The sequence below is a fragment of the Dermacentor albipictus genome, chromosome 1, assembly GCF_038994185.2.
Source record: "Dermacentor albipictus isolate Rhodes 1998 colony chromosome 1, USDA_Dalb.pri_finalv2, whole genome shotgun sequence".
Classification (NCBI taxonomy): domain Eukaryota; kingdom Metazoa; phylum Arthropoda; class Arachnida; order Ixodida; family Ixodidae; genus Dermacentor; species Dermacentor albipictus.
The window spans coordinates 74540469-74554979 of record NC_091821.1 but is presented as its reverse complement, the minus strand read 5'-3'; the positions used below and the strand labels follow the sequence as shown (position 1 = coordinate 74554979).

The 14511-nt window shown below is 47.9% G+C and overlaps 1 protein-coding gene across 1 annotated transcript in view; it reads right to left on the bottom strand.

Annotated features, from left to right (window-relative positions):
* Positions 1-14511, bottom strand: part of LOC135903964 (nose resistant to fluoxetine protein 6-like) — a 124771-nt gene that overhangs the window by 62511 nt on the left and 47749 nt on the right. The window contains exon 2 of the mRNA XM_065434477.1: positions 991-1226. Coding sequence (XP_065290549.1) covers positions 991-1226 — 236 coding nt within the window. The remainder of the gene's footprint in view (positions 1-990; positions 1227-14511) is intronic.

Below are 14511 nucleotides of genomic sequence, written 5' to 3'. Positions count from 1 at the left end.
AGACAGGGAGATACGATGTCTCCGATGCTATTCACAGCATGTTTACAGGAGGTATTCAGAGACCTGGAGAGGGAAGAATTGGGGATAAGAGTTAATGGAGAATACCTTAGTAACTTGCAATTCGCTGATGATATTGCCTTGCTTAGTAACTCAGGGGACCAACTGCATTGCATGCTCACTGACCTGGAGAGGCAAAGCCGAAAGGTGGGTCTAAAAATTAATCTGCAGAAGACTAAAGTAATGTTTAACAGTAGAACAGCAGTTTACGACAGGTAGTGAGGCACTGCAAGTGGTAAAGGAATACATCTACTTAGGACAGGTAGTGACTGCGGATCCGGATCATGAGACTGAAATAATCAGAAGAACAAGAATGGGCTGGGGTGCGTTTGGCAAGGATTCTCATATCATGAACAGCAGATTGCCATTATACCTCAAGAGAAATGTTTATAACAGCTGTGTCTTACCAGTACTCACGTACGGGGCAGAAACCTGGAGGCTTACGAAAAGGGTTCTGCTGAAATTGAGGACGACGCAACGAGCTATGGAAAGAAGAATGATAGGTGTAACGTTACGGGATAAGAAAAGGGCAGATTGGGTGAGGGAACAAACGCGAGTTAATGATATCTTAGTTGAAATCAAGAAAAAGAATTGGGCATGGGCAGGAGATGTAATGAGGAGGGAAGATAACCGATGGTCATTAAGAGTTACGGAATGGATTCCAAGGGAAGAGAAGCGTAGCAGAGGGCGGCAGAAAATTAGGTGGGCGGATGAGATTAAGAAGTTTGCAGGGACAACATGGCCACAATTAGTACATGACCGGGGTGGTTGGAGAAGTATGGGAGAGGCCTTTGCCCTGCAGTGGGCGTAACCAGGCTGCTGCTGCTGCTGCTGCTGCTGCTGATGATGTTGATGATGATGATGATGACTCTCTCTACGGCGCATGTTGCCAAAAAGTTTGCATCACTTCACTGCCAATCTGTTGACACTCACGGCTTTCTTCGGCAGGTAGGTAGCCAGCTCCTTGTGGGCTTGGGACTCGTTGTGGAATAGGTCCCGGAGAGTGAATTTAGGCGCCACCTGGGCAGTGCAGTAGCGACCTTGGAACAGGAGCCGCGAGCTGTCATGCTCGTCCCAGACGACCGTATCCAGGCATTCGTCGAAGGCGCCAAGGAAGGCCAATGTGCCCTCCAGAAGGCCATCAGCTGGCTTGCCGGTTGCGTCCACCACTGCACCGTCGGAAGCGAGATATGTCAGACAAGCTACAAAAAAAAAAAACGTATGGAAAGCGTGTAAAGAGAAGAGAACACAACGGCTATCCAATTAATTATTTAAATAATTAATTGCTTCAGTGATACAGAAAATAAAGCGATGCTGTCGTCTCAAGTCGACGCCGTCCATCTTTTGTCACCTGTAGTAGTATAGTCAAACAAAACGTAAGACAGAACAGCACTCAATAAAACAACCACGAACGCTCAGTTCAAAAAGCACGGATATGTGTGCTCCCTCGTTAAAATTTTGTCAAAGGGGAGAGAGAGAGAGATAGAAAATAATGCAGAGAAAGGCAGGGAGGTTAACCAGAGGTAGTTCCGGTTGGCTACCCTGCGCAAGGGGAAGGGTTAAGGGGGATAAAAAGAGGAACAGAGTGGAAGGGGGAGATTGAAAGAAAGGGAGACAAGCACTAACAAAGCGCGTACACTACAGAGCGGTAGGGGGCGGCATTCTTGGAGTCTGTCGGGAAGCCCCGTGGACCACAAGAAACTTAATAGCGCGAGTAAGGCCTTCAACGCGGATGTTCTTTCGGAGCATTGGCCTAAAGCTTTTAGTTCTGAAAGTGGACGATTGTCCAACTGGTCCAGTACTCTGCACATCACTTGTCTCTCAGCATTGAATCGCGGGCAGACACAGATGATGTGTGCGAGCGTCTCGTCGATGTTACATGTGTCGCACGTGGGGCTGTTGGCCATTCCTAAGAGGAAAGCATGAGTTTCTAAAGGCAACGCCCTGCCACAGACGGTAGAGCATGGTCTGTTCACGTCGTGGTAATCCAGGTGGGAGGTGCATCTGCATGTCCGGAGACAACGAACGCAACCGACACATTGTGAAAACATTCGAGTCCCACAGGGGCAAAGTACACTCACGGAACATCAATCGCAGCTGAGCCGCAGCGTTTGTTCGCGAAAGCGGAATGACGACTCGTTGACCACTTCCATGTGCAGATCGGGCGGCTTCGTCGGCGTGGTCATTCCCGCTGATGTTACAATGTCCTGGAAGCCACTGAAAGATTATGTTGTGTTCCTTGTCATGGCTTTGATGATATATGTGCCGAATTTCTGAGGCCAGTTGTTCATTGGGTCCGTGGCGCATTGGGCTTCGTATGCACTGACGGGCTGCCTTGGAGTCACTAAAGGCTGTCCATTGTTGCGGTGGCTTCTGCTTAATGAAATCAAGTGCAGCACGGAGTGCCGCGAGTTCTGCGCCCGTCGATGTGGTCACACATGAAGTTCTTAATTTGATTTCCTCAGATTGTGCCGGGATGATGACTGCAGGAGGAGAGCTGTTGAGTTTTACTGAACCATCTGTGTATACTTGTTGCCGGAATCTGTGCACGTTGTGAATGTGCTCCAAAGTTGCTTGTATCAAAGCTTGCAATGGCGCTCCAGCTTTCTTTCTGATTCCTGGAATTGTCAGTTGCACTTGCGGCCGGTACAGACACCATAATGGATCTGACAATCGTGTAGCGGGCGTAAATTCTGATGGCAAGTAGGACTGATGTCTTACAATAGTTTTAGCAAAAGTTGAAAGTGGCCTTTTTGCTGGCAAGCAAGCAAGATGGTGTGAGGGAATCTGAGTCAGGTGTCGGATGTGCACTCTCAGGAGATCCGTATCAATGTAGACTGTCAAAGGAGCGCCTCTGGCTATGGCCACTGTCGCAATCGATGACGTAGTTTTGGGAACACCGAGACAAGTCCTGAGTGCTTGGGCTTGCACGCTCTGGAGTTTGCGAATATTCGTAGTGCAAGTATTTCCTAGTACAGGTAAGCTGTACCGCAGGAAGCCCAAAAACAGTGCTTTATATAGTTGCAACATTGACGGTACTGTTGCGCCCCAGGACTTCCCGCCGAGAAACGCAAGAAGGTCCACAATGGCGGCCAAACGCTTTGTCATGTACGAGATGTGAGGGCTCCAAGACAAGTCTCTATCAATGATGACGCCAAGAAATCGGTGCGTTCGTCTATATCATGTAATTTGGTCATTAATCCGCAAAGCATACGGGGCCATCGCTTTGCGAGTAAAAGCAACGAGTGCACATTTCTCAGTGGAAAGCTCCAGGCCTTGTCTTCTTAGGTACGTTAACACAGCCGTTGAGCCTTTCTGAAGTCGTGCGCGGACTTGTACATGCGTCGCGCCTGAAGCCCATATGCAAATGTCGTCTGCATATACGGAGAGCTGAACGGTTTGCGGTAACGAATCAGCGAGACCAACGAGCACCAGGTTGAAAAGGGTAGGGCTGAGTACTCCGCCGTGCGGTACACCACGACTGGTATAGCTAGATGGCGTTGGTTCGTCTTCAGTCAAAATAAAGAAAGATCTTCCATTCAAATAGTTGCATATTCAGCGAAAGGTGCGTCCACCAATCCCTACAGCTTCTAAGGCGTCCAGAATTGCATGATGATCTACATTGTCGTATGCACCTTTAACATCAAGGAATATGGCCGCAGTGATTCGTTTCAGATGTTTCTGGTGCTGTACGTATGTTACCAGGTCGATAACGCTATCTATTGACGAGCGGCCACGTCGAAACCCGGCCATTACCTCTGGATACACGTTGTAATATTCCAAGTACCATTCTTACCGTGTAAGTATCATCTCCATTACCTTGCCGACACAGCTGACCAGTGCTATTGGACGGTAAGATGACAATTCCAACGGAGATTTGCCAGCCTTCAGGGGTGGAACAAGCCGACTGGATTTCCACGTTGTAGGGACCAGGCCGTCATGTCATGATGCGTTGTATAGGCCAAGAAGGGCGTCTATGGCCTCTTGACCAAGGTTTGCAAGCGCAGAGTATGTGATGCGATCGTGTCCTGCTGACGAAGATCGCCTGCACCCAGCAAGTGCGGCCTCCAGTTCTTCGATGGAGAAAGCAGCGTCTATACAAGGATCTCGGGAGCAAGGGGGCACAATGGGAATAGGTGCGCAAGGTGAATACGTGAGCGCCGGACCCGCGATCCTTGCGCAGTAATCTTCGGCTACCTCGACTTCTCGGCGTCCTTGATGTAGGGCTAGAGACTTAAATGGACGACGCTGTTGAGGAGCTGTTCGAAGTCCACGGATTGTTCTCCAGACAACCGACAGAGGTTTACGCGGGTCTAGAGACTCACAAAATGATTTCCAGCGTTGATTTTGCAGTACAGCAAGGTGACGCTGAATTTTCTTTTGAATGCGTCTGGCCTCTCTGAGGTCGTAGAATGATTTAGTCCGTCTTTACCATCGCTCAGCTCGCCGGCGGATTGCACGGAGGCTCTGTATTTCCGAATCAAAATCTGTGTATTTCTCTAAAGGCCGAAATGTGCGCATAGCATCCTGCATAGCATTGGCGATCTCAAATTCTAGCGTGGACGAAATGCCTTCGTGGCATGCGTCTTCCATAAGTGATTTAAACACGGGCCAATCTATTGTTTGTTTAAAATTTGATGGAACGGATTTGGTGAGGCCTTTGATCTTCAGGTAGGTAGGAATGTGGTCGCTTCCGTTGGTTTCTATATCTGCGAACCAATGGACGCAGTGAGTGAGGCATCGCGAAACAAATGCTAAGTCTAAACAACTACTGTACGTCCGGCCGCGCAGAAACGTGGGACTGCCATCATTTAGACAACAAAGTTCATGGTCGCAAGCAAAGGACACGATGTTTCTTCCTTTGGAATTTATCTTGTTGCTTCCCCAAAGTGAATGATGCGCGTTGAAGTCCCCAACAACGACCCATGGACCAGGTATGCTATCTATAATGTCACTCAGTCTCTGCCTATCGAAACGACTTGATGGAGAAAGGTAAGCGCCCACTAAAGTAAACGCAAGTTTTTGTTTTCTTCACGGTCAAACACAAATACTGATTAGCGTCATGTGGCCGCACTGGATGAACAACGTAAGTCAGTTCACACCGTATGTAGATGATCACTTTGCTAATGTCAGTACAAGTCCATGACACATGAGGTTCTTAGCCCGAGATCCGGACGGGTTTCTGTAGCTTCGATTCACAGACGACAACAATGGGGAATCGATTGGTGAAAACGTAAGGCGAAAATCACTGCGGGATTTCAGGCCACGGGCATTCCATTGCATAATAGATGCTTCCTTGATTTGTCTGAATAATGGCTGACGCGGTAGAGCCATTGTGCTTGCTACTCGAGGCTCGCAAGAACCGGATCCAGGCCGTCCAACACTTGTAGTACACCTCGAGCAGATGGCGTCTGCATGTCATTTATCAACACGCGAATTACTTTCATTAGAGATTTTATTACGGAGATTACTTGCTTGTCTTGACCTCGCACGTGATCTGTGGCCTCATTGGTTCGTCAGTAGTCCACCATCGACCTTTGTTGGGCTGGATGACTTAATGTCGGAAGTGCAGGCCAGTCGTTTGCAGTAGAGGTATTCACTGCCTCATCAGACACCATGTTGTTAGTGTGGGTGAGCGCCTTGGGAGCACCAGCCTCAGGAAGTAGCGTCTGTCTTGCGATGGTATCAGTATTTCTAGTAGACGAGGATCGTCTACGGTGACGGCGGACACTACGCCGTCGCACATTGGCGGCGGCCTCTCTGTGAGTTGAGTTGTCTCTCAACATTTGTTTTAGGACTTTCCGCTCTGTCTTGTGTCTCGGGCAGTCTTTCGACGATGCTTCATGGGGACCGGAGCAATTGGCACACTTGAAGTGAGTTGCACGGCAAGCATCAGCGCTGTGCTGCTCAGAACATCTTGCGCACACGGTCGAATTTTTGCATATGCCGGTGACATGCCCGATCTTCAAACAATTACGGCACTGAAGTGGTCTTGGAACGAACGGTCGCGCTGCATGACGAAAAAATCCAACTTTCACGTGGGACGGCAAGCTACCTCCCTTGAAAGTTATCCTCACACAGCGTGAATCGCCTAGGCGACGGATTTCAATAATAGTTATATCTGCTGTGGCGGGTTTGACCAAAATAGGCAGATCATTGTCGTCGATTGACCCGACATCATAAATCCCACCTGATATAGTATTGCTGTCCTGTGGTATTATGGGGTATTATATGGGTATTATTTATCTTGCCCAGCATTCTCACTGTACTCAAGATATCCAATGCTGCTCTGTTCTTGACATCAACCGCGAGAATGTTCTTACGGATGTTAATTCTCCTATCCGTGATCACCTTTGGAGCAAGAGCCTCTAGTGTTACAGATATGGCTTGCCTGTTTAGCCGATTCAGGTTGTCGGTCGGCGTCTCGGGCAAGAAGAGGATGGTATGATCGAGCCGTGTAATGGGCCTTTGCTGCCGCCGTCGTCCTTGTTGAAGACGAGGAGGCGGTGACGATTCTCCTCTTTCCCTTTTGCCTCACAACTGTCAAGTAGTCGCCGTCATCCGACAGATCTTCTTCTGACGCAGAGTAGTACAGCAAGGTGTCCTCGCTGCCTGTGTCGCTCATCAGGTGATTGTGCTTCCTCGGAGCGCTCGACGCTGTCGGTCTCCTCCGGATGTCTAGCTGACTCCGCTTCCATCGCCGAAGGTCTTGGAAGCGGCGCCTCCCGAAAACACGCAAAAATACTCGCAAAATGAGAGCAGTACGAAACGGGGTTCCACACAAGAGCCACTTCTTCGTCTTCCCCGACAAAGCGGAGAAAGATAACGGCGCGTATAACCTCGGAGGTATGGCGCCGGAGGCATGACACCAGTGGGCGCTTCGGATCGTTGTGCCAGTTGGGTTCAGCGGGAGCAGTGGTAAAGCAAACATGTCCGTAATAGGCATTAGTAAGAGGCGATTGGAGGATTTGGTGGAAGAAAAGTAGGGAAACGACAAAAGACGGAGACGTACAAAAGCACAGTTCGCAATAGGGGATCAGAAAATTTGGGCGTGGTAGTTCATAGTGTTTTTTTTTTTCATTGTTTAACCTAGGTAGGTTAAACAGGCAGTATCATTAATCAGGCAGTATAATAGCAAGAGCTTGGTGGCGCAACCCACCGTCCCGTACCAAAGGGGACTCTCATACCATCCATCCACATCCATCCATCCATCCATCCATCCAGTCGTGGTGGCTAAAGTTTAGGCACTCGCACAGATTGAAGTTGTGTCATATGTTGTGATTTACATTCATTCCAAAAAGTGTACGTGAGTCGATGATAGGTGAAAAAAATCTCAAAAGTCTCGGACTGACTAACACCCACTGTGAGTCATACACACCAGTAAGTACGAGTCTGAGATCTAAGACCGAGTTGTTGTGAGTGCGTCGTGGTGAGAAATGGACGTGAATTTGAGCCAGAGTGAGTCCGAGTGAATGGGCACCTGCGAGAGCCAGAATAATCCTAGGAAGTCTGCATAAGATGGCATTCCAATAGTTTCTTTCTGTTTCCTTTTTTTCTTTTTTTTTTGAGTCCGCAATACTACATGCGAATCTGAGTCCATGAACTCTTGAAGGAATCATGTGCAATGCCGTGTGAGCATGTGAGCATCAAGGACATGCACAACCGTGCGCTTTGTTACTGTGCACGAGATAAACCCGAGGAAAGCCGTCAGCTCCTAATTGAAAAATTATCTGCTCACTTGCTCAGAGAGGCCGTGGTGTCGCAAATGATTGCACAGGGGCACCTGTGACTCAATTCTACCGGACACAATGTACCGATCAACGTATACTGTTTAGGTTAAAAAAAAGCATGTGCTTAAACGAATGAAAAATGATGGCTATTTCACAAGGAGTTGCCCGTTTTAGGTTGCTCACAGGGACATTACCTGTCAAGTCAAAGCTAAAAGATAAATGATTATTCGTACCATGATATATGCACTGTTCAATTTACAAGAAATATTAAAGGACTGGGCACGTGTTCTTTCAATTTTGGAATCGATGCAGCATACTTGATTAAAAAATAACTACGACTTCATGCTCAGGGAAGGCGCTTTTTTTTCTGAAGAAACAATCGATTATTCCCCCTTTAAGTAGATTATTTGCCTCACATAGCATATGGAAATGTAGAATATTGGTTAATCAAGCAGACAATAACGCACGGCAAGCACGGGAGTAATTCAGCGAAAGTTTGAGCTATCATGTGCAAAGCAAACAAGTAAGCACTGAAATAACTGCACCGTGTCCAAGAATCAATTACCTTGAAATAATTTTAACTGATGGCGCCAGCGATGGCTCACGTTTTTAGATCGTGACCTCGTAAGCCGGGATGGATTTGAGTTCAGCTAAGTCCGCGTGTTTTTTGAGCTATACTGGCTGGGTGAATCTTCGTGAAACAGTCTGAACGAGTCCGGCTGTTGGATTTTGGCGAGAGTGCGTCTAATAAGCGTTAAGCTAAATATATGTTATGTGAGTTAGAGTGAGTTCCGGCCGTGTACTTTGCCGACTAATGGATCAGCCTTTGGTACATTTCTCTCTCTCAATGCAAAGCACAAGGCAGCGAAAATAAACGCAGACATTTTCGGCGTTTGTCCACATTTCCCTCGGCCACCGCGCCTCCGCCGTCACCAGTAAGCTACGATTCTTAATTAGAAATCCCCACAACGAAACGTGGACCACTCTTCAATCAGTCGACGAATGCGCATAAAAAAAAAGGCGCAGCTTCGCCCCAAAGGCGAAGCATCGATTGCGGTAGCAAATTAGCGGACAGTTATACGAAGTAATGATAGTAGTTTCATCAGCCGTATAAATTTGTAATAATAGGCACGCTAACTAAATTAACAAGCACAGAGTCAAGCGCGCACAAGCAAACATGAACACATCTCATTCGATGACCGCGGAAACTCGTTGTTGATACACTGCAGTGAGGAAACACGGCAGCAGCAGCGAGCGAATTGACCTTCGTGCTGCCGCTCGCACCAACACGAACTACACCGCGAAAACACACCGCAGCGCAGACTCTGTACCTGTCGCAAATGGCTTTCAAGATGCAGCCGCCCGGGCTGCTCGGAGTACAACACGCCCCCCTCCCCTCCCTCACTACCCTCCTCCCGAAACCTTGCGAGCAACAAAAGGCGGTGTGCTTTCTCTCCGCTTTCCTCTGTTTCGTGCGCGAGATTCAGCCGCGATCTCCGGCTCACCTACGCACGCTTTCACTCGCACATAAGCATATGGCGCGCGGTGACGATTTTATCAACCTTGGACTTCATACGGAACCTCGCAGCGACGGTGACTGCAGACATGCGCCTGGAGTGTCTATATAAGTGATATCGCAATAAATATTTTAAGCCAGTGAGGAAGCTGTATACATTCGGTGTAGATATATCTAGCCTCTGAAAATTGCGATTAAGGAAGTTCGATAACGTACTTAGGGGCGAGTGTCTGAAAAAAAAATTTCATCCTTTAAATTTTCTATGGATAGTCGGTATACCAATTTACTCCGTGAGGTGCCTTTTTCACAAGTTATTTCTTTGTATGTAAAATTGGAAGTTTTGCACAGGTTTCCTTTGTTCAAAGTTCGTAAGCGTTCAGACCGAAAATTCAGGCACAAGAACCACTTCATGTGTGATGTGCGGCCGCGTTTATCTATGAGTGGGCAATTTAGGCTGATGAACTCCATGGCTAATTTCGAGATGCCGTTCCCACGCCTTGTTACAGCGCAAATTAATTCACCACACAGCAGCAGTTTTGCATACTGCCCTGTTGAAACATGGTCGGGAATCAAACATGCTTCCCCGCGCTGAAAAGCCGTAGAAAAAATGGTTATGCTTTCCTTAGTTTGATATTGCCACAATGAATGAATGAATGAAAAGAATGAATGAATTGTTGACAAAAGTAGGACCATCGAGCAATGCTTCAGGGAAAGTAGTCCTCGGAAAGAAAGCGAATGAGTGGGTAAGGGGAGTGCAGTGCTCATAACACACTAAATTCCTCTTTCTTTTTTTTTTTCTGGCGACTTTCTAAGATAACTACAAGAACGAAGGCCTGTTTCATCATCGGTCAGATACAAGGACTTGGCCGAGGCCAGCCTGCCCTGTATCTGCCGCGTCAACCCGACACCTTTCACAAAGTTTCCTATCGTCGAGTAACGTATTCGTGTTACACTTTCGTTGAGTTGTCTATTCTTTCGTGCAATGCCTCAATGCGTTTTTTGTTCTTTTTTTTTGTTTTCCTTGCGCGCTCGCTGGCTCCTACTTCGCGATGACCTTTTTTTCTGGCTGGCGGAGCTGTATTGACACAGCAATGTTTCGCGCATCCCTCGTGGCACGCCTGGTCCCGCGGATTTCCTGGTTGGAAAGCATCGCAGCCCGTTGGGCCACTCCATCTCCCGCTGTGCCGGGGGAGTAGCAGCCGGCACCCGCCGCCCACCCGTGCTACATACGCATCTCGGAGCTGCAGCGCCCTGCGTTGTAGAAGTATGTCCTCCTGACGAGCCGGTTCGTCATATACGCTGGCGGCGGTGTCCGTACCCTGTCTGGGTTTGTTTATAGATCCTAATTTACTCCGATGAGATCGGTGACAACTTGACGGATATAGGCGTTGCGAACGCGGCGTGCCAGGAAGCTTCTATATATAAAATCAAGGCCGATATCAAATTGCTACTCAAGATTTTTTTTTTAATTATCGCCTTTTTTTTGTCGCTACTACTTTGATGTCATCACTGTAGGTGTTCTGAAGATCACACGATCTTGTGATTTGGCGGTTGGTGTGGAGCAAAGCTTAAAGGATAGAGAAAAGAAGAACGCTAAATCAGATTAAGCCGGTAAAGAATTCTTGCAAAACTCTATTTTATTTATTTGTGCTTTAATAGCTTGATTAGATGAACAGAAAATGGAGGCCCCAGTTACATTTCTTGAAGTGTGCACCGAAACCTATAGGCGCCGATGCGTCAGCGTGACATGAAGAATTTCAAAGTTATTTTTCTTTTTTTTGTATTTGGGCCGCTGTGATTCAATAAATCTTCCGAAAACTTGCCAAGTGCAGTCTTTGGATCTTTTAGAATACAATGCAGCCTTGATTTACCTATAAAAATTAATTAGGCCTGACGCAGACGCCATCAAAATGTATGACGTCACGGCTTGCTGGCGAAGAAAATTGATGGTGGCGTCGTCACCCGTCTTTCGTTTTAGCGTCCTCGTCTTGATTATCAATCCTCCTCGCACAATAAAGGAAATAAAAGCGGGGGGGGGGGGGCGCATAGCGGAGACAAAGAGAGAAGAGAGCAGGAAAAGGCAGGGAACTAGACATTGCTCAGCTTGCTACCCTATACGTAGGGGGGGGGGGGGGAGATCAAGAGTGAAGAAAACGCTCCACCTATTATTCTCTTTAGTGTCCCTTAAAATTTTTGTTTGAAGTTTTCTTAAGGCTTACGCGGCGTCTGATACTAATAATTTTCCACGAGTTGCGGCTTAATATGCCTATACGTTTTCAGGTGTTTTACGCCTCCGAAACACGTGTGAAAGAACCAGGTCGTGTTTTGTTCGACACTGCGCCGATAATTCCACTGGGCAACAAGTTGGTCAACGCTGTCCGCGGCAGCGCGAGGAGCGGGCTTATAGATCGGCGGTTCGGTCAGAATGGACGACGAATAAATGTACCAAAAGATGTCCTCAACAAGCGCTGATAGCTCGTTGGCCAACATTTAGGCAACAGCCAGTAACTCAAAAAAAAAAGACACTAGAGTGCTTCTGTATACAAGAGAGACAGAGAGAGAAAGCAAGCAGAGGAAAGGCAGGGAGGTCAACTAGACGAGCGTCCTGCTTGCTACCCTACACTGGGGCAGGGGCGTAGCCAGGGCGAGGCTACGCCCCAAGCCCCCCCTCCCTCCTTCCCGAAATTTTTTCGTGCTGTCGTGTACCGCCGACCAAGACATCCCCCGGCGCAGGAAATTATTCTGAATTTTGTCTAAAATGTCCATTTCACGCCCGAAAAGACATTTCAGCGTGAACATTGAGAGCTCCGGCTGGATTTCGTGGCAACGCCCTTACACCGGGAGTCACATAACGCAAGGAGCCCCACCCCAGCACAAAGTTTGAAGGGCGTTTTGATGGCTAGCGCGCTCGTCACGGCATCTCGCGGAGGCCGCGGAATCTACGGAGCGCATGGATTTCAATTGTGAAACTTTATAGGTATAAAGTTCTCATACACTTTTGCTGCGAAAGGGGCACTGCCTTTTCCTTGCTCTGTCATGCTTTAGATTTTCAATTCCGGAACTTTCTCGGTTGAATGTTGGTATAAACATTTGACGCCAAAGGTGCATTGGCATTTATAAACTGGAACGTCGGCCCATACAACGAGTCAAGCCAAATCAATACACTGTCAGACAAGTTGACAAAGCACGCAGCGAGGTCCGATGAGACGAAGCGTTGTGGTGGTTCATTTTTGCAGTCATGTCACTGAAAATAATATTAACATTTCACCTGCGCCAAAGCATCCATGTCAAGACACTAATGCCAGGAAATGTAACTACGTTCTTATTTATTTTTCTAGTTTGACTTTTATTTGCGAGGACACATTGAGCCTTTTTTTATTTTTCGCTACCCGCGGGCTGTAGGGGCCATCCAGAGCGCATGCGTTTCTCCCGCGTTGCCCCGACCACCGCGCGGTGCACTTCGATGCGCGTTCGTTTTTCTCTGGCCGAGTGTATTTTCGCCTGGCAGAGTTTTGGACGCTTTCTGGCGAGCAGACGAGTGAAAGGAACAATGCACTGTCTCTCGCTCACCGCCACCACTGCGGGGACTCGGCTGATTGCAACACGTTCGCTTGAGCGCAACCTCTCCGGAAAATTTTGTCTCGCCGGTGTAGGATACCGAGCAGTATGCGTATGGTTCCCCTTCTCCTAACTCCCCTCCCCTTTTCCTGTCAACAAAACGTTTTCGTTATCATCTGTAGATCAAGCGTCTCACGTTTTCTTCGATATTACTTCGGTAGCCACATTAGGTGCCCAAAGTAGGCATTCGATTGTGGCCAATATGCTTTCCTTTGCGTTTCTTCGTTTCCGTGCCCTCACCTCACAAAAAAAAAAAAAGACATTGTTGCGGCGCAGCAAATTGTTGCATGGTGAAAGTTCGATTTTGCTACTTCTTCCTTTGCGGAAAGTAATGGGCCACGGCGCGCTTGAGTTCGTGGACACTCTTATTATATTATGGCGATAGCAATTATATGGGCACTCAAGGCGTATTCCTGCCGTCGCCGTCGCCCTTATGTTCCATATAAATACCAAGGGTGATAACATCGTGAACGCGCACCGCATGCTGTATGTGCGAGTGAAAGCGCAGGGGGGGGGGGGGGGGGGCTGGCATGAGTCAGCCGACGATGGTGGCTCAGTCTTGTGCGCACAAGGGAGGAAAGCGGGGAGAAAGCGCGCCGCCTTCCGTCGCGCGCGATGCGTCGGGGAAAGTGGAGGGACGAACCTTAGGATTCTGCGATCTGTGAATCTGTGGTTGCGCAGCATGTGTATTTGCATTGTTTGACGCATTATATACACTGACTTGTTCTTAGATACGTAGATTCATTGGAGACTTATACGTATATTTAAATATCTTGTTGCGAGGTGTTGTGTATACGTACAGTGAACTTTGTTTCCAGTGACAATTTTTTGCCCTTTATCAAGCTGTATCTTCGCATTTGCATATTCCATTGTATCTTCGCATTTCTAATGTAGGAGGGCGAGTCAAATGAAAGTGAGTCAGCCCACCCCACACAATAATGGTTCAGTTCATTTTGTGCGAGGCAAGCGCGTAGCACAAAAGATCTCTCATTTACAAAAGTGCCACGCAGGTGTGAGAATAAAGATTCTTAAATGCTCTCATACACTGGGTTGAACACGGCTGTGTGACATAATGGACACTCGAAAAGTTGAACGGCGTGGTGTTGTGAGGTTTTTAGAGCTGAAGGTGGTTCCCAAGAAGAAATTAGTCACCGTATGGCTGCCGTGTACGTTGAACATTGCATTTCATTGGCCACTGTGAAGCGTTGAAGCAAACGGTTCAACGAAGGACATGAAAGTTGCGAAGACGATTCAATACCGGGTTAAAGCCGCGATGCAATCACCCCCAACACATTAGTAAAAACTGATAAGCTGATTGGACAAGAACGGAGGATAAGCATCGATGAATTGACAGGGCGTGCGAACATCAGTCACAGGTCACACCATAACTCATGAACATTTCGGTTATTGGCTCTTGTGCATGCAATGGATGCCTAAGGTTTTGAACCACCGCCAGAAGACGGAGAGGTTCGGCACTGTCTTGACCCATCTAATCGGGTATCACAATGAGGGTGATGACTTTTCGTCTGCAGTTCTGACTGGGGACGAATCATGGTGCCACTACTACGAGCCTGAAACCTGACGGCAAAG